At 43.9% G+C, this 24,407-nt stretch overlaps 2 protein-coding genes across 3 annotated transcripts in view; one reads left to right on the forward strand and one right to left on the reverse strand.

The window, feature by feature from the left end:
- The window catches only part of kcnd3 (potassium voltage-gated channel, Shal-related subfamily, member 3), a 116,563-nt gene that overhangs the window by 61,840 nt on the left and 30,316 nt on the right, over positions 1-24,407 (forward strand). The window contains 1 exon segment of the mRNA XM_010893081.4: positions 13,828-13,990. Coding sequence (XP_010891383.1) covers positions 13,828-13,990 — 163 coding nt within the window.
- Positions 14,152-24,407, reverse strand: part of LOC105023684 (piggyBac transposable element-derived protein 4-like) — a 28,472-nt gene continuing 18,216 nt past the window's right edge. For both annotated transcript variants that reach the window (XM_034287359.1, XM_010893077.3), the window contains exons 3-4: positions 23,505-23,624; positions 14,152-16,995 (exon numbers count right to left, since the gene is read on the reverse strand). In XM_034287359.1, the coding sequence (XP_034143250.1) occupies positions 15,267-16,995; positions 23,505-23,624 (1,849 nt within the window). In that variant the 3' untranslated portion in view covers positions 14,152-15,266. The remainder of the gene's footprint in view (positions 16,996-23,504; positions 23,625-24,407) is intronic.

Here is a 24,407-nt window from a genome sequence, read left to right on the forward strand (position 1 = left end):
GATCTTTTATTTAAGGATAGGGATCATATGAAGCCATTTACTATCACATAGTTGTTTGGCTCCTTTTTGACTCCTAATGAAACAGAAATCACTCAAATAGCCCTGGTCAAAAGTTTACATACCCTTGAATGTTTGGCCTTGTTACAGTCACACAAGGTGACACACACAGGTGAAAATGGCAATTAACGGTGAATTTCCCACTTTTTAAATTGCAATTAGTGTCTGCATATGAATAGCCAATGAGTTTGTTAGCTCCTACGTGGATGCACTGAGCAGGCTAGATACTGAGCCATGGGGAGAAGAAAAGAACTGTCAAAAGACCTGCCTTACAAGGTAATGGTACTTTATAAAGATGGAAAAGGATTGCAAATCCCACTTATTAAGAAGTGGAAAATTCAGGGATCTCTTGATACCAAGCCATGGTCAGGTAGACCAAGTAAGGTTTCAGCCAAAACTGACAGAATAATTGTTCTGGATACAAAGAAAAAACCTCAGGAGAAATACAGGCTGCTCTGGAAAAAGACAGTGTGGTTGTTTCAAGGAGCACAATATGACGATACTTGGACAAAAATTAGCTGCATGGTCGAGTTGCCAGAAAGAAGCCTTTACTGCGCCAATGTCACAAAAAAGCCTGGTTACAATATGCCCAACAACACCTTGACAGATTCACAGCTTCTGGCACACTGTAATTTGGGGTGATGAGACCAAGAGAGAGCTTTATGGTCACGACCATAGGCACTATGTTTGGAGAGGGGTCAACAAGGCCTATAGTGAACAGAATACCATCCACACTGTGAAGCATGGTGGTGGCTCACTGATGTTTTGGGGATGTGTGAGCTTTAAAGGCATCGGGAATCTTGTTAAAATTGATGGCAAGATGAATGCAGCATGTTATCAGGAAATACTGGTAGACAATTTGCATTCTTCTGCACGAAAGCTGCGTCTGGGACAATATCCAGCATGACAATAACCCTAAGCACAAGGCCAAGTTGACCCTCCAGTGGTTACTGCAGAAAAAGGGGAAGGTTCTGGAGTGACCATCAGTCTCCTGACCTTAATATCATCAAGCCACTCTGGGGAGATCTCAAACGTGCGATTCATGAAACATGACCAAAGACTCTGCATGACCTGGAGGCATTTTGCCAAGACGAATGGGCAGCTATACCACCTGTAAGAATTCAGGGCCTCATAAACAACTATTACAAAAGACTGCACGCTGTCATTGATGCTAAAGGGGGGAATACACAGTATTAAGAACTAAGGGTATGCAGACTTTTGAACAGGGATCAGTAAATGTTTTCTTTGTTGCCATGTTTTGTTTTATGATTGTGCCACTCTGTTATGACCTACAGTTGAACGTGAATCCCATAAGAAATAAAAGACCTGGCCTGCTCATTCATGTCTTCCTTACCAATGGTACATACATTACCAATTCTCCAAGGGTATGCAAACCTTTGAGCACAACTGTGCATGTAGCTCTTCTTTGCTTTACATAACAAGGGGGCAATTGCACTGTAATGCCATAAGACAAATGGTAGCATTATGGTTGTATTTTATTTTATGCATGATTTAATGTATGATTAGCTGGTAAATGGATTTAAAAGGCTGATATACTGAGCGTGATAGGGAAATAAAACCCATTAGACATCTTAAACTAGACCAAAAGGATATGTTCTTTTGATAAAACAACACAGACATTTAAAACAATCCCCTTCCACTCATTATTGCAGGATGGTTGATAACCTATTGAGTGGAGTGTACTCAGAGTTGCGTGTTTGTTTCACCCAGCTATCTTAAAATGAATGCATTTACTGTAATTCGCCCTGGATAAAATAATCTGTCAAATTTCTAAAATGTAAATGATCTGTCATGAATTGATATTGACACTTTTTCTTTTTCATTTTAGTCTAAACAACCACTTAACCAAAACTAGTTAAACAAAGATTTCTAGAAGTGAAGTAAAGTAAACATGTAGTTGCAAACTGTCTAAACAACTCAAGCATTTTATATGGCCACATTCAATCTTAGGTTAATATCCAATTTAATGAAGCATTTTATGCATTAGTGTTTCGAAAGTCTTCTCAGTTGTAACATTAGAATTAATGAAAGAGTCCTTTGTTGTTAATTTGCGTGACTGCTGCCTTCCTTGGATGTGGTGGCAATTTCTCAGCCTGCCGTATTGGAGAGCGGCGGGGACAGTCTTGGAAAGAGGCCCCATTGATGGGATCCCTTCCTCAGTGAATAGCATAGCTACAGGTTAGCGGGTTTGATACTGGTGAGAAAGAGAGAGACCAAGAGGAAGGCTGGTCCAATACAGAGTTTGAGAATCCCAATATCCACAAAGTAAGCCTACACCCTCGCTAGGGCCAGTTTATAGGGCCAAGACACTCCCCAGGCCAATGGCTTGTTTTTTAATCACAGAACTGTCACCAAGTGGACTGGGCTTTTCAGTTACAAAACGTAATCCATCACAACTACATGCACATATGATGAATAGACCTGTTGGCTATTAGTTCTTGGAAAAATATGTATGTGTTTTAGGACTAAGTAAAGGTAAGGTTACATTTATCATTAATTTACATAATTACAAAGTTCCACAACCCAATAATAAATTTGTGTAAGTCCAACTAGATAATGTGAAGGGCATGTATGTGACAGATTAAAGGTTAGTCAAATTATGTTTTGCAATTTACATGGTAGATTTATTTTGGTTGAATACTCAGAGGAGCTTGACAATGTTTTTACATGCCAAATTGGTGCATATGCCAATAATCTTAGTAAATAGACGCAGGTGCTTTATATTACACGTAGTGGCTTGTCATTCTGCCTTTAGCCCCATCATGTTTAAATGCTAATAGGCTAGATATTTCAGAATGTGCGTACAAGGACCAGGAGACCACTGAAAATGATGAAGGATTTATATTACAATCCTAATTAGCAAAACCTGCTTTTTTTTCCTCCATTGAACCACTGCCCTGCCTCAAGAGAGGCGTTAAAAGAAAGCAATAGCAATAGCACATGGTTCAGCGCAGACACACATTGCTCCTGAGTGTACTTCACAGTTTCTCTGGAGCCCTGCTCCAGTCAGACTGAAACAAAAGACAAATATACATGTGCCAACACATTCTCTGAATGCCATGCTCCGCTACTTCGGCTGATTGCATAGCTGAAATTGTCAATGAATATCGTGTGACAGCATGCCTCCGAATTTGATGGGGGGGGGATCAGTCAAGGAGCTGATGCAACACTGATATTGGATTGGGAGAAGGCAGAGGACAATTATTTTCAGAGGTAAACCTGGGCTGGACAATGAAGGGAATTACAAATGCATGAAGGGGCTCAATGTTATTTTGACCTTGTGCATGCCAAAGTAGTCTGTCTGTCTAGGGAGTTTTATAAAAGCATCCTATGGCATTCCAATGATGAATACAGTCAACTCAAGAAGTACTGGCACCCTTAATGACATTGAGCAGAAGTGGATGCAAAAAATTAACAACACAAACGGTGAGTCCGTTTTGGGGCTCAAATATAGCCTCAAATATACTTTTATTATAACACATTAATTTATCAACATTTTATTGAGTAGTACGATTTTACCATACCATACCATACCATCTTCTTCCGCTTATCCGGGGCCGGGTCGCGGGGGCAGCAGTCTAAGCAGGGATGCCCAGACTTCCCTCTCCCCAGACACTTCCTCCAGCTCTTCCGGGGGGACACCGAGGCGTTCCCAGGCCAGCCGGGAGACATAGTCCCTCCAGCGTGTCCTAGGTCTTCCCCGGGGTCTCCTCCCGGTGGGACGGGACCGGAACACCCTCCCAGGAAGGCGTTCCGGAGGCATCCGAAAAAGATGCCCAAGCCACCTCAGCTGACCCCTCTCGATGTGGAGGAGCAGCGGCTCTACTCTGAGCTCCTCCCGGGTGACCGAGCTTCTCACCCTATCTCTAAGGGATCGCCCGGCCACCCTGCGGAGAAAGCTCATTTCGGCCGCCTGTATCCGGGATCTTGTCCTTTCGGTCATGACCCAAAGCTCATGACCATAGGTGAGAGTAGGAACGTAGATTGACTGGTAAATCGAGAGCTTCGCCTTGCGGCTCAGCTCTTTCTTCACCACGACAGACCGATACAGCGACTGCATTACTGCAGAAGCTGCACCGATCCGTCTGTCAATCTCCCGTTCCATCCTTCCCTCACTCGTGAACAAGACCCCTAGATACTTAAACTCCTCCACTTGAGGCAGGCACTCTCCACCAACCTGAAGTGGGCAAGCCACCCTTTTCCGACTGAGGACCATGGCCTCGGATTTGGAGGTACTGATTTTCATCCCCACCGCTTCACACTCGGCTGCAAACCGTCCCAGCGCATGCTGAAGGTCCTGGTTAGAAGGGGCCAACACGACAACATCATCTGCAAAGAGCAGAGACGAAATTGTGTGGTCCCCAAACCTGACACCCTCCGGCCCCTGGCTGCGCCTAGAAATTCTGTCCATAAAAATTACGAACAGAACCGGTGACAAAGGGCAGCCCTGCCGGAGTCCAACATGCACTGGGAACAAGTCTGACTTACTGCCGGCAATGCGGACCAAGCTCCTGCTTCGGTTGTACAGGGACCTGACAGCCCTTAGCAAAGGACCCAGGACCCCATATTCCCCAAGCACCCTCCACAAGATGCCGCGAGGGACACAGTCGAATGCCTTCTCCAAATCCACAAAACACATGTGGATTGGTTGGGCAAACTCCCATGAACCCTCCAACACCCTGTAGAGGGTATAGAGCTGGTCCAGTGTTCCACGGCCCGGACGAAAACCACACTGTTCCTCCTGAATCCGAGGTTCTACTATCGGCCGTATTCTCCTCTCCAGAACCCTGGCATAGACTTTCCCGGGGAGGCTGAGAAGTGTGATCCCCCTATAGTTGGAACACACCCTCCGGTCCCCCTTCTTAAAAAGAGGGACCACCACCCCGGTCTGCCATCCCAGAGGCACTGTCCCCGACCGCCACGCGATGTTGCACAGGCGTGTCAACCAAGACAGCCCCACAACATCCAGAGACTTGAGGTACTCAGGGCGGATCTCATCCACCCCCGGTGCCTTGCCACCGAGGAGTTTCTTGACCACCTCAGTGACTTCAGCCCGGGTGATGGACGAGTCCACCTCTGATACCTCATCCTCTGCTTCCTCAATGGAAGAAGTGACAGCGGGATTGAGGAGATCCTCGAAGTACTCCTTCCACCGCCCGACGACATCCTCAGTTGAGGTCAACAGCTGCCCACCTCTACTGTAAACAGCGTTGGTAGGGCACTGTTTCCCTCTCCTGAGGCGCCGGATGGTTTGCCAGAATCTCTTCAAGGCCAGCCGATAGTCCTTCTCCATGGCCTCACCGAACTCCTCCCAGGCCCGAGTTTTTGCCTCCACAACCACCCGGGCTGCAGCCCGCTTGGCCTGTCGGTACCCGTCAGCTGCGTCAGGAGTCCCACAAGCCAACCAGGCCTGATAGGATTCCTTCTTCAGCTTGACGGCATCCCTTACTTCCGGTGTCCACCACCGGGTTCGGGGATTGCCGCCTCGACAGGCACCGGAGACCTTACGGCCACAGCTCCGAGCGGCCGCTTCGACAATGGCGGTGGAGAACATGGTCCACTCGGACTCAATATCTCCAACCTCCCTCGGGATCCAGTCGAAGCTCTGCCGGAGGTGGGAGTTGAAGATCTCTCTGACAGGAGACTCGGCCAGACGTTCCCAGCAGACCCTTACAGTACGCTTGGGCCTGCCGAGTCTGTCCAGCTTCTTTCCCCGCCATCGGATCCAACTCACCACCAGGTGGTGATCAGTTGACAGCTCCGCCCCTCTCTTCACCCGAGTGTCCAAGACATACGACCGCAGGTCAGATGAGACGACAACAAAGTCGATCATCGACCTGCGGCCTAGGGTGTCCTGGTGCCACGTGCACTGATGGACACCCTTATGCTTGAACATGGTGTTCGTTATGGACAAACTGTGACTAGCACAGAAGTCCAATAACTGAACACCACTCGGGTTCAGATCAGGGGGACCGTTCCTCCCAATCACGCCCCTCCAGGTGTCACTGTCGTTGCCCACGTGGGCGTTGAAGTCCCCCAGTAGAACAATAGAGTCCCCAGTCGGAGCACTTTCCAGCACCCCTCCCAGAGACTCCAAGAAGGTCGGGTACTCTGCACTGCGGTTCGGCCCGTAGGCACAAACAACAGTGAGAGACCTATCCCCGACCCGTAGGCGCAGGGAAACGACCCTCTCGTTCACCGGGGTAAACTCCAACACATGGCGGCAGAGCTGGGGAGCTATAAGCAAACCCACACCAGCCCGCCGCCTCTCACCATGGGCAACTCCAGAGTGGTGAAGAGTCCATCCTCTCTCAAGGAGTGTGGTTCCAGAGCCCAAGCCGTGCGTAGAGGTGATCCCGACTACCTCTAATCGGAACCTCTCAACCTCACGCACTAACTCAGGCTCCTTCCCCGCCAGCGAGGTGACATTCCACGTCCCTAGAGCTAGTTTCCGTGTCCAGAGATCGGGTTGTCTAGGCCCCTGCCTTCGACTGCCGCCCGATCCTCTTCGCACCGGCCCCTTATGGTCCCTCCTGTGGGTGGTGAGCCCACGGGAGGGCGGCCCCACGTCGCCCGTTCGGGCTGAGCCCGGCCGGGCCCCATGGGGGAAGGCCCGGCCACCAGGCGCTCGCATACGAGCCCCAACCCCGGGCCTGGCTCCAGGGTGGGGCCCCGGCTGCGCCATACCGGGCGACGTCACGGTACACATCATTTTAATCATCATTAAGGGGTTTTTGAACCGCTCTTAGTCTGACCCGTCGCCTAAGACCTGTTTGCCTTGGGAGACCCTACCAGGGGCATATAGCCCCAGACAACATAGCTCCTAGGGTCACTCGGGTACTCAAACCCCTCCACCACGTTAAGGTGGCAGTACGATTTTGTCTGCTTAAATTTTGGCATCACTTTTACAGGATCAATACAGACATATGATTGTAGGACTCCAAGTACACACACATGCATAGGCTTAACCTCAGCAAAACAGCAAACTCACAAGGACTCACAAAGAGAAACTTTAGCTCAGCTAGCCAACAAACACAGGGACGTTAGCTAGCAAAAAACACAGAGATTTTAGCTAGCAAACAAACACAGGGACGTTAGCTAGCAAAAAACACAGGGATTTTAGCTAGCAAACAAACACAGGGATTTTAGCTAGCAAACAAACACAGGGACTTTAGTTAGCCAACAAACACAGGGACTTTAGTTAGCCAACAAACACAGGGACTTTAGTTAGCCAATAAACACAGGGACTTTAGTTAGCAAACAAACACAGGGACTTTAGTTAGCCAACAAACACAGGGACTTTAGTTAGCCAACAAACACAGGGACTTTAGTTAGCCAACAAACACAGGGACTTTAGTTAGCCAACAAACACAGGGACTTTAGCTAGCAAACAAACAAAGGGACTTTAGCTAGCCAACAAAGTATTGTGGTATATGTTAATAACCCAGGTGTGATGTCCTCTCGGTTGTTCCTCTATACCCTCTGCCTTGTGTCATACGGTTGATGACTATTAGCTTTTGAGAATGCTTTATAAAGAGTAAATTCAAAGGGAGGGAATTTAGGAGGGTTTCATCAAGTTCATTATGACTCTTGGGAGGACTTTCAAAGCTGAAACCAATAGGACATAGCTTTTGCTTAGCTCTTGGGTCACTGTTTTTAATTACTGTTTGGTTACAATACATAGACCTTCAGCCTCCTGCTTTCCCCTACAGCCAAGTTGTCCTTGGTCACTGCTGACCTACACACAGCTGTGATACAACGGCCATTCATTTAGCCTGGCTGTATTTGGAGTCCACTTAGGTTGTGATGGATGACTCTACCTCCCGAAGGTGAAAGAGTTACATATACAGCCCCTAATATCCCCACAGGTCTGTGCTGTAATAACAGACAGACACACGGTCCTGTCCTGTGTGTTCTGCGTTTGCCGTTATCATCCGTCCCCGCATCGCCCTCCTCCTTTTCTGCAGAATGGAAAGGAGAGATTGTATGGTGAGGTAGAGAAGATTAACACAGAAGATTGTGTAGCCTGTAATTCCCCTTGGGTAGTTTTTCACTTATTGCTTGTGTTCACTTTGTTGAGGGTCGTTTAGTGGACTAGATTGGTTTCTGTGTTGGCAGTATAATGATTAGGCCAGAGAGCTGGGCTCTAAATGTACCTTGAAGAGTGAAAAAGGAACCAATAAGCAAAACAATCCGGGGGTGTTGTGTCTGGACGGTTTTAGGCTGTACTATGTTTCATTCAAAAGTCACTTCCATCTCCTTATATTGTAGGCTTTGTCCTAGTGGTCAAGAGGAAGACAGTAGTCGTTTGTTTATCTTTTCTTTTGGATTATATCTTTGCTTTGTATAAATAATTTCAGAGTTTCTGGTAAAAGTCCTATTCAAGGTTATTTTCAGATGACAAATATAATCAAAAGTTGAATAACATGGAAATAATAATGCTAGTATATGACTAAGGAGAAAACCTGAAGTAGAATACTAGCAAACATTAATTAAATAACCCAGGTAAATTAACATTTTTAACATTGGTAAAGTCTTGCTTTATCAACCAACAAGTTGTGCTATGTGATCATGAAGCAAAGTTCACTGGCAACATTTAAACAATTTAAAAACCTTTACTCAAAAAAAAAACATTTACTTCCAAGTCGGGGCTCGGTAATTACTATGCCTACAAAGTATGTTGTTAAGTCCATAGTTTCAGATCTGATTGATGTTGCGCCATTTGGCAAGTCTGTTGCAAAATTTAACTCACATGCTGATGTTTTTTATAACACTGTGAGGTAATAGCAGGGCCGGCTCCAGGCATAAGCAACATAAGCGGTCACTAAGGGCCCCCGAATGCTAGGTGGCCTCAGACTGCCTGGGAGCGATAGGGAAGAGGGGGCCCCAAATTCAATTTTGCCTAGGGCCCCCGGCACTGGTTATAAGTCTGTGTTATAGTAAGTAAAAGTAAATTCCTATTGACAATGATACATTTGTTTCTTGCATATGGGTTCTGATTGACTACTGATGGAGAGTTTGATTATTAACCAAATCATGTTTGACAGATCAGCTGCTTTCCTTTTAAATTTGTGAGTTATATTGATTGTTTTGGTACTGCTGTGACAATTTTAAAAGTTGTGACAGATTTAATTTAGTTTTAATTTCATGTTACAATCAATATGAATCTGCTTTAAAAGATTGTGACCGTGTTGTGAAAACAATTGCTGACGTTTCTTTAATGAACACCAAAGTATGGAGGAAATTGTAAGGATAAAACAGACGCTGACTGAATATAACATCTGAATGAAAGGAGTGCCTACGTGCATGCAGTCAGCACTAGCAAATTAGCTTCTTCAGATATTGTATGAATGCTAAAATGTCTCCCTTTCTTAGGTCTTCATTAAAGCAAACCACTTCCTAGTTTGCCTAGTGAAGATACTCAGTAGTTTTTTTGTATACAGTACATAAACAGTGGGGAGAACAAGTATTTGATACACTGCAGATTTTTTAGGTTTTCCCACTTTTTCCCACAAAGCATGTAGAAGTCAGTAATTCTGATCATAGGTACTCTTCAACTGTGAGTGACGGAATCTAAAACAAACATCCAGAAAATCACATTGTATGATTTTTAAGTAATTCATTAGCATTTTATTGCATGACATAAGTATTTGATACATCAGAAAAGCAGAACTTAATATTTGGTACAGAAACCTTTGTTTGCAATTACAGAGATCATATGTTTCTTGTAGTTCTACTGCAGCAGGGATTTTGGCCCACTTGTCCATACAGACCTTCTCCAGATCCTTCAGGTTCCGGGGCTGTCGCTGGGCAATACAGACTTTCAGCTCCCTCCAAAGATTTTCTAATGGGTTCAGGTCTGGAGACTGGCTAGGCCACTCCAGGACCTTGAGATGCTTCTTATGGAGCCACTCCTTAGTTGCCCTGGCTGTGTGTTTTGGGTCGTTGTCATGCTGGAAGACCCAGCCACGACCCATCTTCAATGCTCTTACTGAGGGAAGGAGGTTGTTGGCCAAGATCTCGCGATACATGGCCCCATCCATCCTCCCCTCAATACAGTGCAGTCGTCCTGTCCCCTTTGCAGAAAAGCATCCCCAAAGAATGATGTTTCCACCTCCATGCGTCACGGTTGGGATGGTGTTCTTGGGGTTGTACTCATCCTTCTTCCTCCAAACACGGCGAGTGGAGTTTAGACCAAAAAGCTCTATTTTTTCTCATCAGACCACATGACCTTCTCTCATTTCTCCTCTGGATCATCCAGATGGTCATTGGCAAACTTCAGACGGGCCTGGTCATGCGCTGGCTTGAGCAGGGGGACCTTGCATACGCGGCAGGATTTTAATCCATGACGGGTTATGTCATGCAATAAAATGCAAATTAATTATTTTAAAATCATACAATATGATTTTCTGGATTGTTGTTTTATATTATGTCTCTCACAGTTGAAGTGTACCTATGATAAAAATTACGGACCTCTACATGCTTTGTAAGTAGGAAAACCTGCAAAATTGGCAGTGTATCAAATACTTGTTCTCCCCACTGTACGTGTGTTTTTAAATCATAGCCATAGACTATTTGTCCTGTCACATGTTCACATTATTGACCTTTATGTTTGATAAATATACTTGCATGTTCAAATGTCTAATTTGCTTTCTTTCCATCATAAAATTAGCCACTAACTTCCTTATTCATTCTAATTACTGGTTATAATGAGGTTCCACTCTAGTGACATTCAAACTGTGGTTTAGGAGCACAGCTTTCTCTCATGTCTCAGTTCAGCTGTTTATTTATCTCTTGTTTCCTAATTCCTTCTGTCTTCCTCCTTGGATGTGTGTAATGGATGTTAATTCATGTATTTGAGACAGAAAATCACACCCTATAAATTAGCCAAATTAACTCATAGTACCAGCCCCACGGTTGGAAGCTAAACACTAGTTTTCTTTCAAGTACTAAAGGTTCTCTGAATTATACTGCACTGTCAGTGAAATATTTCCGAATGAAATTGTGAACGTTTTTTTTTTCATATTGGAAGATATTATACAGAGTACATCCAACTTTCTAAACCACTACCCCCAGTAAAAATATTTGCTGTTCCATAAAAGTTTGAAAAGCAGGGGAATTAAATTTACCACATCTTAAGTGCTGGGAATGTTCAAAATGCTCTTTAACAGGAGACAGAGGGAGAGAAAATAACTATTAATTTCTCTCATTTTAGTCTGCCTGTAGCTGACGCATTGATGCTGCAGAGGAGTTGTTAGTAACAGGCAGGCAGACTGGCAGACAAGCAGATATGAACTGAGACTTTCAAAACTTGGCATCCAGGACACAACCCCTTATACCCGACACTGAAGTTCCTTTTTGACAGCTGGGAGATTTACGGGAATTGATTACATGACTCTGTCTGCATCGCAAATGACACCATATTCCCCATATTAAACTCTAATCTACACTACTTTGTAGCAGATCACATATTGGGGATTACTTGAGCCCTGAGCTCATAAACAGTACAAAGACCGCAGGTCAAATGTAGAGCACTCTTATGGAGAGAACACATTCATCGTTTAAGCAGTCCAATCATGCTGGATTCTTAGAGACTTTGGATTAGGAAGTGATACATTTTCTTTCTATATCAAATGCATCTATAAAAATGCAGGTACTTTGTGCTTTGAACTTATAAATACTAATATAGCATATATGCTACCGGCTACTTGCTTCTAAAAGTTCTTCCCATGGTTAAATAGGATCCTGGTGATGGGAGTCACTCCTCCCAGTGCAGTAAATGTCCACTGTCAATGATCCTTTCAAGACAGAGAGGCTACATGACTGCATCTTAAAAGAACAGATAAAATGTCATTACTCAGTTCAAAGTATTATCTCTTTAACAGATTAACCGAGCCCTATTGACCCAGTTAGTTGTATCAACAGAGGCCTGTTAATACCTGATCAAAATGATCCCTCCTCAGCGGCCCAGTTCAAATCCGGTCAAGGCCAGGTTTCCTTTACTTCCTGCGTGTGTTGTTTCATTATGGGGAATCTCTCCTATGGACTGTTAAGAGTCAGACTTGACCTCATAGCTCAATTTGGCCTTGGATACCTTTTTTTTAAATTCTTACAGCATTTCTCTCCATTCACCTCATAGAAGAGGATCATTTCTATTTGATACGGCAGGGAGGAATAGGAGAGATTTGAGGGAATTTCACTTTGGTTCATGAAAATTCTATAGCTGGCAGGAGTGGATTTCTATAATCCAGGGCTGCAAGGCAGTAGACATTAAAACATGATCGTGGCAGGCAGACGTAGTCTACAGATTACGGGGCAGGTTGTCTGGAAACGGAGAGGGAGTTAGAGAGTTTGATGCCAGTCACTCAACCTTTCCACTGGGGACGCTCAGGCTTTGGAGTCAACAGTCCCCTCCTTGCAGGACGCAGTGAGGAAATAAGTTACTTTCTGAGGACGTGTCTAGCATAAATGAGGATCCAAGAACATCTGTCTTTTAATTCAATTTAGAAGTGACAACTGGAAAAAGTATGATGTGCCACAAACAATGTTCTTCTGTGTCATTCTCCCTCTGTACCTTTGTCTCGATCACAGTCCTTGCTGGCAGCTAGCGGTTTGACATGACTAAACATATATTACACACTGAACGTTTCCTAGACTTCTGGTTCCATATTATTTTCTGTAAGTTCTGTGGAATGCACCTGCTCTCTGTGTGTGTGCCAAGCAATTCCTCTACTCCATACATTCACATTTAGTTCATTGAGTAGGTCTGCCAACACCCAAAGAAACCTATTTTTTGGCTACATTAGACCTTACACCGAAATTGCCCATTACGTGCTTTTCTATCCCCAGTGCTCCTTCTGTTTGTCCCTGCGCCGACAACAGGGGAACTGTGCAGGAACCTCCCTGGCATGGTTGCCTGCTGGCATCACTCGGTTGACTCTGGTTGTGTGGACCAGATAGAGCCTCCATCTCACCGCCTTTCCCAGCTGTTGCCTGTTGAAACCGGATTTTGACCCATTTTACAGAGGATTCCAAGGAGTCAACAAGTTAATGTAACAGATCTATTTAATAAGTATGGAAGGTGTACAAATGCATTACAAGTATCACAGATAGCAAGTTCAATGAGGTATGCACTGAGGCTGAGAGAAAGTCAAGAGACTGTTTCCCCAACCTGTACTTTCTTATCGTCCCGGGGGTTGGATAGCTAGCCAAAGGAAGGATCACAGAACTAGTCCGAAGAAGTCCCCCTTCACAACTAGGGACACATTCCAGTGCATGATCCCGAGTGCCATGTCATAACTCAGAGTGATCTAGCGCCTGGGTCAAGGTGGGTGATTAATGACCTTTGACCTGTATCCAGACCCTGAGACACACTACGTAAAACATGAACATTCCAAAGACAGCATATACCTGGACACACATCAACAGTCATGCAAAACAATGACAAATCACAGAACAAGTGAACAAACACTTCAGGCCCAGCCTGTCACTGCCTCCAGCATCTGTATAATTACATTGCACCATGGCCAAAGAGACCAAGTGAGACCAGCAGGTCACTGCAAAGCAAGAAACAAAAGAAAGGGCTGAGCACCCGGGCCAAACTATAGCCAACGGTTTGGCATGCGCACACACACACACACACACACACACACGTACGTACGTACGTACATACAAACAAATGCAACCAATGCATTATCTCACCTTTTCCATGCTTTCTCTCCCCCACCTCCCCCTTTCCCCCCACTGTAGTTATGGAGATATGGTGCCCAAGACCATCGCAGGGAAGATCTTCGGTTCCATCTGTTCTCTAAGCGGGGTGCTGGTAATTGCCCTGCCTGTGCCCGTCATCGTGTCCAACTTTAGCCGAATCTATCACCAGAACCAGAGAGCTGACAAACGGCGTGCGCAGAAGGTACAGGTGAACACCATTCACCTTTCCGATGACCCGTTTCCGGCTGTAGGGAGGCGAGGGGTGTGTGTGTGTGTGTGTGTGTGTGTGTGTGTGTGTGTGTGTGTGTGTGTGCGCGCGTGTGAGTATACAACACTCCTCGCCCCCCTGCTTGGGAGGCTCCACTAACCCAGGCATGCGCTACAAACAGACAGCTGTAAGAGGTGACACACTGGGGACTGCTGGGACTGCATGCCCTTGGTCCAGCGTCACACAATCAAACCACCAGCAACGTAAATATCATTGGTTAGACAGCGGCTGCAAAGACACAATGACAAGTTTGCAGCCACTGATAAAAAGGCAGAGATGACTTTGTATATTACCAGCTAAATGTTCTTCCTTTAAAAGTTACAGTCCAGTCGAGGGATACATTTTAAATGTTCGTATTCATCTGCTTGTGGCATTCCATTCCCCCAAAAGTATAATTAAAAATGCTTTTTCGGAAAGCATTCAGACCCCTTCACATTGTGTTATAGAATTAACATACAATTAAATGTCTTTTTGCCATTAATCTACACCCTAAATGACAAAGCAAAAACATGTTTCTGGACAAAAAAAACAAAAAAACTGACATTCAAAAATGAGCTAAGATGTATCCTGTTTCCTTTGATAATCCTTGATATGGCTCTAAATTGGAGTCCACCTGAAGCAAATTCAATTGATTGAACACGATTTATAATGCCCACACCTAACTATATAAAGGTCCCACAATTCACATTGCTTGTCAGAACAAAAAATAAGCCATGACCTAACTCTCGATTGACCTCCCAGATAAGATTGTACGGGATAATACATCTGGGGAAGCACAGTGTGCTCCATCATTGTGAACCCGAAGAAGTTTGGAACCACCCAGAGAGTTCCTAAATCTGTCCGCCCAGCCAGACTAAGTAACCGGGCAAGAAGGGCCGTGGTCAGGGAGGTGACAAAGAACCCAAAAGCCACTCTAACACAGCTTCAGAGTTTCTCTGCAGAGATGGAAGAACCTGCCAGGACAACGGTCTCTGCTGCACTCAACAAATCAGGCCTATATGGTAATTTCTGTCAAGTCATTAGATTCCCTACGTGAATGTTACTAACAAGAAACACAACAACAATGCAGATCCAATAATGCACATCTGAAGTAATTACAATGAGGGCCACGTTAGCAGCAAACACTGATCTAATGTCCCGAGTCTGAACAGAAAAAAACAATTGACACACTGTACTGTTTTACTGTTGAGAATACCCTAGACACAGTGGTCTACTCATGTTTGTTCTGCTTATGCCAAGCCCCAAAGCAGTCTCTTTCTGCTGTGAAGCAGAGCATGACGTTGCAAGTTGCGCATAAGATGGGAGTCTTCTTGTGGCACAGACTACAACGACGCCTCCCTACTGTGCCCTTCTGGCCTTGAGGCACATTCTTGTCAGCGTTGTTGTATTTTGGCAGGTGAGTGGTGGGGGCAGTGGTGGGGGCAGGAATAGAGCGAGGCGGGTTGCTTTTTGGGGGAGGGGATATGGCCTCCAAGCCAGCAAGCTCCTGGATGAGCAGCTCTCTGAAGTTTAGTTGTGTCAACTTGGCTTGTCCCTGGTACTGAGCCAGTTGCTGGTGGAGGATGCATGCGTTCACCACGGCAATGTCGATGAAGTGAAAGAAGAAGGTCTTGTACCATTTCATTGTCTTGTGGAGAACATTGTAGTAGCCTATCAGCGCGTCCGACAGGTCCACACCTCCCATATACTTGTTGTAGTCACTCACGGTGTCTGGAACGGGGACTTTTTGGAATCCCCACCGCCCGTTAGCGTCCTTCACACGTCTATTGACGTGATTGCCACTGTACGATTTGTGGATGCTGGAGCACATGACCACCTCTCTGGCATCCATCCATTTTGCAAAGAGCAGGCTGTCTTTGCGGATCCATCGAATGGTGCCCCTATCAGCCCTCTTAGGCATGTCGTTTACTTTTGTTGTGGGATAACCCGCTCTTCTGGACAAGGTGGTCGTCTGACGAACAGTGCCACAACACCAGACGTTCAGCTCCCTCAGGTCTGTAAACAAGGCTGGGCTTGTGTAAAAACTGTCCACAAACAGTTTGTAGCCAGTCCCTAGCAATGGCAAATCCAGTAATTGCATGACAGAATCATAACCAAGTCCTTTACCGCTGGCTGAGATGGATTTTCCCTCATAAATAAAAAAATTGAAGGTGTAGGAACACGCTGAATCGGCCAAAACAAACAGTTTGAAACCCCATTTTGTCGGCTTGTTAGGCATATATTGTTTCAGAGCAGTTCTAGCCTTTGAGGCTACCATCCTCTCATCTATAGACAGGTTCTGGGTGGGCTGAAAATGGGTCCTGCAGGCCTCTGCAATGCTGGAATAAAGAGGTTTGATTTTGCAGAGCCTATCGAAGCTTGCTGTGCCTCTCTTCTTCTCATTGTCATCATCATCCTGAGGGTCAGCGATGTGAAGTGCCCGTGTGATAGACATGAACCTACCAGCAGACATGACACTTTTAGGAAAAGGCAGCCGGTAGAGTTTTGAGCTCTTCCAATAGTCCTTCAGGGTTCTCAACTTCACTATGCCCATGTATATGACCAGGGAAAGGTAGTTGCAGAAGTCGCTGAGGGAAATGGGCTTCCACCCACCTTTGCTGCCGGCATACTTCTTAGCTGCATACTTGTTGGTGTTGGACACCAGTGTTAGAAGAACTGATGAGGTAAAAAACAACTGGAAGAGTTCAAGGACCCTATACTTCCCAGTCATGTCCAGCTGAGGTCCCGGCTTCCTTTTAGGTCGAAATACTGGTGGAGGTGGCATCACATCATCCTCCAGCTCAGTGTGCCAGCGGTCCTCACCCTCAGTGGTGGTGGCAGCTGGTGTCCTATCCCGCTTCTGGGCTCTGGATGGCCGGACGGGGGCAGATTTTCTGTGTGTGGATGAAGCACTTACAAGGGTTGAAGGAGTCGCCTCCAAAAGGTCAGAGTCACATCCACTGTTGAGAATAAAGAGAAATTCAGTTAGAATACAAATAGTATAACTAAATGTGTGGCCAAAGAGGCAATGGGGATTGATAAACCATAGCATAATCTATATGCCACAAAAAAATTTATTATCATCAAAAAAGGCTGAGGGTTGAATTAGAAAAAAAGAACGTTACACACACCCACACGTTATTATTTTAGCTGTTTACCACAGCATATTGCAGTTTAAATTAAATAATAAAAAGGAGCTCAAAGTGCAGACTTTCAGCTGTAATTTGAGGCTATTTAAATCCAAATCAGGTAAATGGTGATGGAATTAGAGCACTTTTTCCATGTACCCCCCGCCCCACATTAGGGGATAAAATGTATTTGCAGGGTTCTCGCACCATTTTTAAAGTCAAATTCTATGCTTTTTAAGACCTCAACAAATATCAATTAAGACCCAGAAAATGTCTAAACATACACTGATCAGTCATAACATTACCACTGACAGGTGAAGTGAATAACACTGACAATCTGGTTATCATGGCATCTGTCAGTGGATGGGACATATTAGACAGCAAGTGAACATTCTGTCCTCAAAGTCGATGTGTTAGAATCAGGAAAAATGGGCAAGCGTAAGGATCTGAGTGACTTTGATAAGGGCCAAATTGTGATGGCTACACGACTGGGTCAGAGCATCTCCAAAACTGCAGCCCTTGTGGGGTGTTTCTGGTCTGCTGTGTTCAGTACCTATCAAAAGTGGTCCAAAGAAAGAAAAGCGGTGAACTGGCGACAGGGTCATGGGCGGCCAAGGCTCAGGATGCACGTGGGGAGTGAAGGCTGGCCTGCGTGGTCCAATCCAACAGACCTACTGTAGCTCAAACTGCTGAAAATGTTAATGCTGGCACTGATAGAAAGGTGTCAGAACACACAGTGCATCGCAGTTTGTTGCGTAAGGGGCTGTGTAGCCGTAGACCAGTCAGGATGCCCATGCTGACCCCTGTCATTGTTGCAGACCATGTGCACCCTTTCATGGCAACGATATTCCCTTATGGCATTGGCCTATTCAGCAGGATAATGCTCCCTGCCACAAAGCAAAAATGGTTCAGGAATGGTTTGAGGAACACAACAACGAGTTCAAGGTGTTGACTTGGCCTCCAAATTTCCCAGATCTCAATACAATCGAGCATCTGTGGGATGTGCTGGACAAACAAGTCCGATCCATGGAGGCCTCACCTCGCAACTTACTAGACTTAAAGGATCTGTTGCTAACATCTTGATGCCAGATGCCACAGCACACCTTCAGAGGTCTAGTGGAGTCCATGCCTCAATGGGTCAGGGCTGTTTTGGCAGCAAAAGGGGGACCTACACAATATTAGGCAGGTGGTCATAATGTTATGGCTGATCGGTGTAGATAGAGAGACAATTTATTGAGTCCTACTTTAGTAGGCCTATAGGTTTATTTAACGGTTTAACAACACTTGTTGCATTGCCATCAGTGTTGCGTTAACCTGAAGTTTTATCTGCTACACAAACTGTTTTTTTCAAAACGGGAGAAGATCTGACAAAGAACATTTTTCTTTAATAATGTTTAAGTAAAATATTTTTACGTGTTTCACAATTAGGTTGCTCCTTCACGGTAATGTCTTTATTAGGGGTGAATTGGGACATACAAAAAAAACAATACTTCTCCACTTTAATGACCAGTCGTTCCAACCTTTACCATAGCAAGGTTGGTGTCAGCTGACCGGTGGCATCTTCCCCCCAAAAACAATTCAGTCAAAAAAATAGGCTGAAGAAAGTAACACCAGAAGCCCTGAAACAAGCATATGTAAAATGTTTAACCTACATAATAGGCCAATATGAGTTACCATTATTTGTATATATATTTTTTTTGTCAATACACACAATCTGCCCACAAAAATCATTCCATTTCTTATTATTTCAATACACAAGTCGGTGGTCAAAAACTGAACCTCAGCGTTACGTGAGGCTTGGACCCTGCCAATGGACGCGAGTTGTGTAGCAGCAGTCATTTATTTAAAAGCAGTCGTTTATTTCAAAAGGGGCATTCCTAAAGGTTTGCCTGCTGATGGCAACTGAATGCTCGAAGGCTGTAGTGCAGCTCCTACATAAGCCGTTCAATATCCCCGCACCATTGTTTCGTAAAACACCCAAACTCTCCTCAAGACATGTGGCGTAGCTCTGCTGCTCTCTTCTCAATATCACAGTCTAGGTCCACCCAGTTGCACCTTGCCTTGTACTTGTTTCCTGTCGGCGCCAACCACTTCCGAAACTTATCTTCCTCCAACCATTTTTCTTTTGACTTGCATCTCCTCAACTTGTCTTCCTAGTAACCACTGACAACAAAGAAAATGTGACAGTAAGACGCCAACGCCTGTAGCTAGCTAGCGTAACATAAAGCATACAGGTGCTGGTCATAAAATAAGAATATTATCAGAAAGTTGATTTATTTCAGTAATTCCATTCAAAAAGTGAAACTTGTATAATGTATACATTCATTCCACACAGACTGATATATTTCAAGTGTTTATTTCTTTTAATTTTGATGATTATAACTGACAACTAATGAAAACCCCAAATTCAGTATCTCAGAAAATTTGACTATTGTGAAAAGGTTCAATATTGAAAACACCTGGTGCCACATTCTAATCAGCTAATTAACCCAAAACACCAGCAAAGGCCTTTAAAATGGTCTCTCAGTTCTAGTTCTGTAGGCAACACAATCATGGGGAAGACTGCTGACTTGACAGGTGTCCAAAAGACGACCAGACACCTTGCACAAGGAGGGCAAGACACAAAAGGTCATTGCTAAAGAGGCTGGCTGTTCACAGAGCTCTGTGTCCAAGCACATTAACAGAGAGGCGAAGGGAAGGAAAAGATGTGGTAGAAAAAAGTGTACAAGCAATAGGGATAACCGCACCCTGGAGAGGATTGTGAAACAAAACCCATTCAAAAATGTGGGGGAGATTCACAAAGAGTGGACTGCAGCTGGAGTCAGTGCTACAAGAACCACCACGCACAGACACAGCGTCAGAAGCGTCTCGCCTGGACTAAAGACAAAAAGGACAGGACTGCTGCTGAGTTATGTTCTCTGATGAAAGTACATTTTGCATTTCCTTTGGAAATCAAGGTCCCAGAGTCGAGGAAGAGAGAAGTGGCACAGAATCCACGTTGCTTGAAGTCCAGTGTAAAGTTTCCACAATCAGTGATGGTTTGGGGTGCCATGTCATCTGCTGTTGTTGGTCCACTGTGTTTTCTGAGGTCCAAGGTCAATGCAGCCGTCTACCAGGAAGTTTTAGAGCACTTCATGCTTCCTGCTGCTGACCTACTTTATGGAGATGCAGATTTCATTTTCCAAAAGCACTTGGCACCAGCACATAGTGCCAAAGCTACCAGTACCTGATTTAAGGACCATGGTATCCCTGTTCTGAATTGGCCAGCAAACTCTCCTGACCGTAACCCTATAGAAAATCTATAGAGGAAGATGCGATACGCCAGACCCAACAATGCAGAAGAGCTGAAGGCCACTATCAGAGCAACCTGGGCTCTCATAACACCTGAGCAGTGCCACAGACTGATCGACTCCATGCCACGCCGCATTGCTGCAGTAATTCAGGCAAAAGGAGCCCCAACTAAGTATTGAGTGCTGTACATGCTCATACTTTTCATGTTCATACTTTTCAGTTGGCCAACATTTCTAAAAATATTTTTTTGTATTGGTCTTAAGTAAAATTCGAATTTTCTGAGATACTGAATTTGGGGTTTTCATTAGTTGTCAGATATAATCATCAAAATTAAAAGAAATAAACACTCAAAATATATGTCTGTGTGGAATTAATGTATACATTATACAAGTTTCACTTTTTGAATGGAATTACTGAAATAAATAAACTTTTTGATGATATTCTAATTTTATGACCAGCACCTGTACTGTTTTAGTTTGCGCCATCGGTTCGCTTGCTAATGTAGCTCTGCAAATTCAGCCATTGAGTGTGTGAGCCTACCAACATAAACAACTGACTAGATTAACCCCCACGTTATCCATGTGCATTGAGTGCCTATTGGACAGTTGACACGAACACAGTCACCTTGCCAGATAAGAAACACTACATACATTGCATTGCAAGCTTCTCATTAAAACAGCTGCAAAAACTGGTTGATGTTACTGTAGCTAGCTAGCAAACATCAACTAACCGCTAGCAAACAAAGTGTGACCTGAAGATTGGGGACAGTTATAAATGTGTCCTATTGTATTGAGCGATAGAAGTAAAGAAGTGTCTAACATATCCTTTGTTTGAGGTAGTTACTGAAAGTCAGCCTCCAACGACACACTCCCTAAGATTCTCACACACGCACAGTAGTTATAGGATCTGCATGATGTGCCACTGCTGAGGACTGGACCAAACTATTGTGAGGCAAAGGGTGGCTGTCGCAATCTTGTGAAACTTAAAAACGTGTTATTAAGTGTCTATAATCAGCGTGCTAGTATGCTGTTATAAATATTCTAGAAATTACATAGTTATGTTTACAGTGACATATTGAGGAGGGACAAATCATAGTTTTCCTAATACGGAAAACCTGTCTGAAAGACGAGCAAATGTAAATAAATCCCCCAGAGTTACTCATCTTATCACCTTTCCATATCTTCGGTTGGTAAACAAACATAGCAGCGCCCACAAACGTGTAAAGTAACTTCAAGAAAGCTTTCAAACAAATATTTTGACCGGTCATCAGCTCTTTCAGGATATGGTAAGATGTTCAAGTCGCTAATATAATTCGTTTTTGTGTCATATTTTTATTTTAGAAAAATATGACTGCTAGTGTTGGCTGCCTGTTTGTACATAAGTAACACTTCTTGTCCCGATTTGAACGCTTGCTACCTCGTTAATATCATAGTGTAGATCTTCAAAAAATTAAAATGAGGAAATAAAGTTATAAACTCTATTTGAGTTAAATGTGAGTAAATAAATGCGCGGTCTGACTAGTGATCGTATGCGTCAAAGGGTTAATAGCACCAAAATAAATCCAACAAATACCGGCTAATTAGACATTTACCAACCGTGCCACTGTGTGTGACAAGTTACAAATCAGTATTAAATGCAGCATTTGCAAAGTAATACCTACAGCAAATGTACAGTAAATGTTTGTGCTTAATATCCCTGAATTTGTTTTAAGAGTATTACCTGAGTAAATACAGACTGTTTACCATAAGATGTAAACAATTGGTAAGCTTAAAAAACGAGACGAGATTTGCCAAAAAACATCTGAAAATGCAATGACAGTTCCGGAATAACATCCTATGGACAGATGAGACAAAGATCAACTTGTACCAGAACAATGGGAAGACAAATGTATGAAGATGGGAAGGAACTATTTATGAGCCGAAGCATACCACCTCATCTTTGAAGCTTGGTGGAGGTAGAGTTAGGCTTGGAGATGTATGGCTGCCAATTGAACTGGTTCCCTGGTATTTATTGATAACATGACTACTGACAAAAGCAGCGGGATGAATTCAGAAATCTTTAGGGCTACATTATCTGGTCAGATTCAGCCAAATGCTTCAAAACTCATTAGTCAGCCCTTTACAGTGCAGATGGACATTGGCACAAGGCATACTGTGAAAGCAGCACATATAGGGCCCTAAAAAATTTGTTTTATTTTTGGGCCAATTCTGTTTTATTCTTTTCAGAATACCATTTTATTTTTAGTTTTACTATTAGAAACCAACATGTGAAATTGGTTGAGGAAATCTGCTATGCTCCCTCTGTAGGTTCTGGCTGGCTAAGTTAGTGGCAAACAATGTTAGAAACCCAATATTAGAATGTGAATGAGTTACTGGCTCTCAAAAGTATTCACCCCCTTGGAACTTTCTAAAGTTATTAAACTGAAATGTATTTAATCTGACTCTTCAACATAAAAACTCACTATGTCAAAGTGAAAAATAAAATAGAAAATACTGATTACATCAACTCTTTATTCAATATTTGGTAGAGGCAGCTTTGGTAGGATTTACCATTGAGTCTATGTGGAGAAGTGCACCAGCATTGCACATCTGGACACACAATTGTTGTCAATCCCTCTTTGAAAAATTGTTCAAGCTCAATCAAGAACCGCAATTTTTTATTTTCTCCATATATTCTCAATTGGATTGAGATTCCATACAATCCACGTTGGCGATTTGGAGTGCATAACATATACTACCAAAAACAATATTGTTTTTTGGATTTGAGAATCAATTTTACTTTTGTATTATATACACTTTTCCCCACATGTATTATTTACATGCCTTTGTTAATGAGAAACACGTCGCTGCCAAGTTGGAACTAGTTTTGATTTTAGAACTTTTTCAGTAGACCTATTCAACTTTAGCAAGTTTAGTTAATATCTAGCTACTTTAGTTTGCTTGAATTTAATACCTTGAAGCCTATGCCGCAGTTCTATTTATCAAATCTCAAATAAGTATGCAAATATTTGAACAACTGCATTTGTTTGATAAGCAAATTATTTTACTCACCAATCTGAAGATGGATCCTGTTCTTCTCCAAAAAAATCACTGTATGTGGAGTCAAAACTGTGCTCATCCATTTTCTCCATGTCACTGTCCTGCTGGATTTCTTCATTAACCCTGTCAAAACTGTCATTACATAAATACACACACACACACACACACACACACACACACACACACCATTATGACCATGACAGGTGAGGTCAATAACACTTATGATCTCCTTATCATGGCACCTGTCAGTGGGTTGGATATATTAGGCAGCAAGTGAACATTCTGTCCTCAAAGTTGATGTGCTAGAAGCAGGGAAAATAACCAAGCAAAAGGATCTGAGCGTTTTTGACAAGGGGCAAATTGTGATGGCTAGACGACTGGGTCAGAGCATCTCCAAAACTGTAGCCCTAGTGGGGTGTTTCCAGTCTGCAGTGGTCAGTATCTATGTGATCCAAAGAAGAAAAAGTAGTGAACTGGCGACAGGGTAATGGGCGGCCAAGGCTCATTGATGAACATGGGGAATGAAGGCTGGCTGTGTGGTCTGATCCAACAGACGAGCTACTGTAGCTCAAATTGCTGAAAAGGTTAAGGCTGGTACTGCTAGAAAGGTGTCAGAACGCAGTGCATCACAGACCAGTCAGAGTGCCCATGCTGACCCCTGTCCACTGCTGAAAGCAGGCATGTGAGCATCAGAACTGGACCACAGAGCAATGCAAGAAGGTGGCCTGGTCTGATCAATCACATTTTCATTTACATCACGTGGATGGCCGGGTGTGTGTGCGCGTCACTTACCTGGAGAACACAAAAAAACAAAAGAAAAAAAAGAAAAACAAACAAATCTTTGAGGGGGGACAATGAAAAATAAAAACCTTACAATACCTGGTTGCATAAGTGTGCACACCCTCTTATAACTGG

This window comes from Esox lucius, chromosome 17 (assembly GCF_011004845.1).
Source record: "Esox lucius isolate fEsoLuc1 chromosome 17, fEsoLuc1.pri, whole genome shotgun sequence".
Taxonomy (NCBI): Eukaryota; Metazoa; Chordata; class Actinopteri; order Esociformes; family Esocidae; genus Esox; species Esox lucius.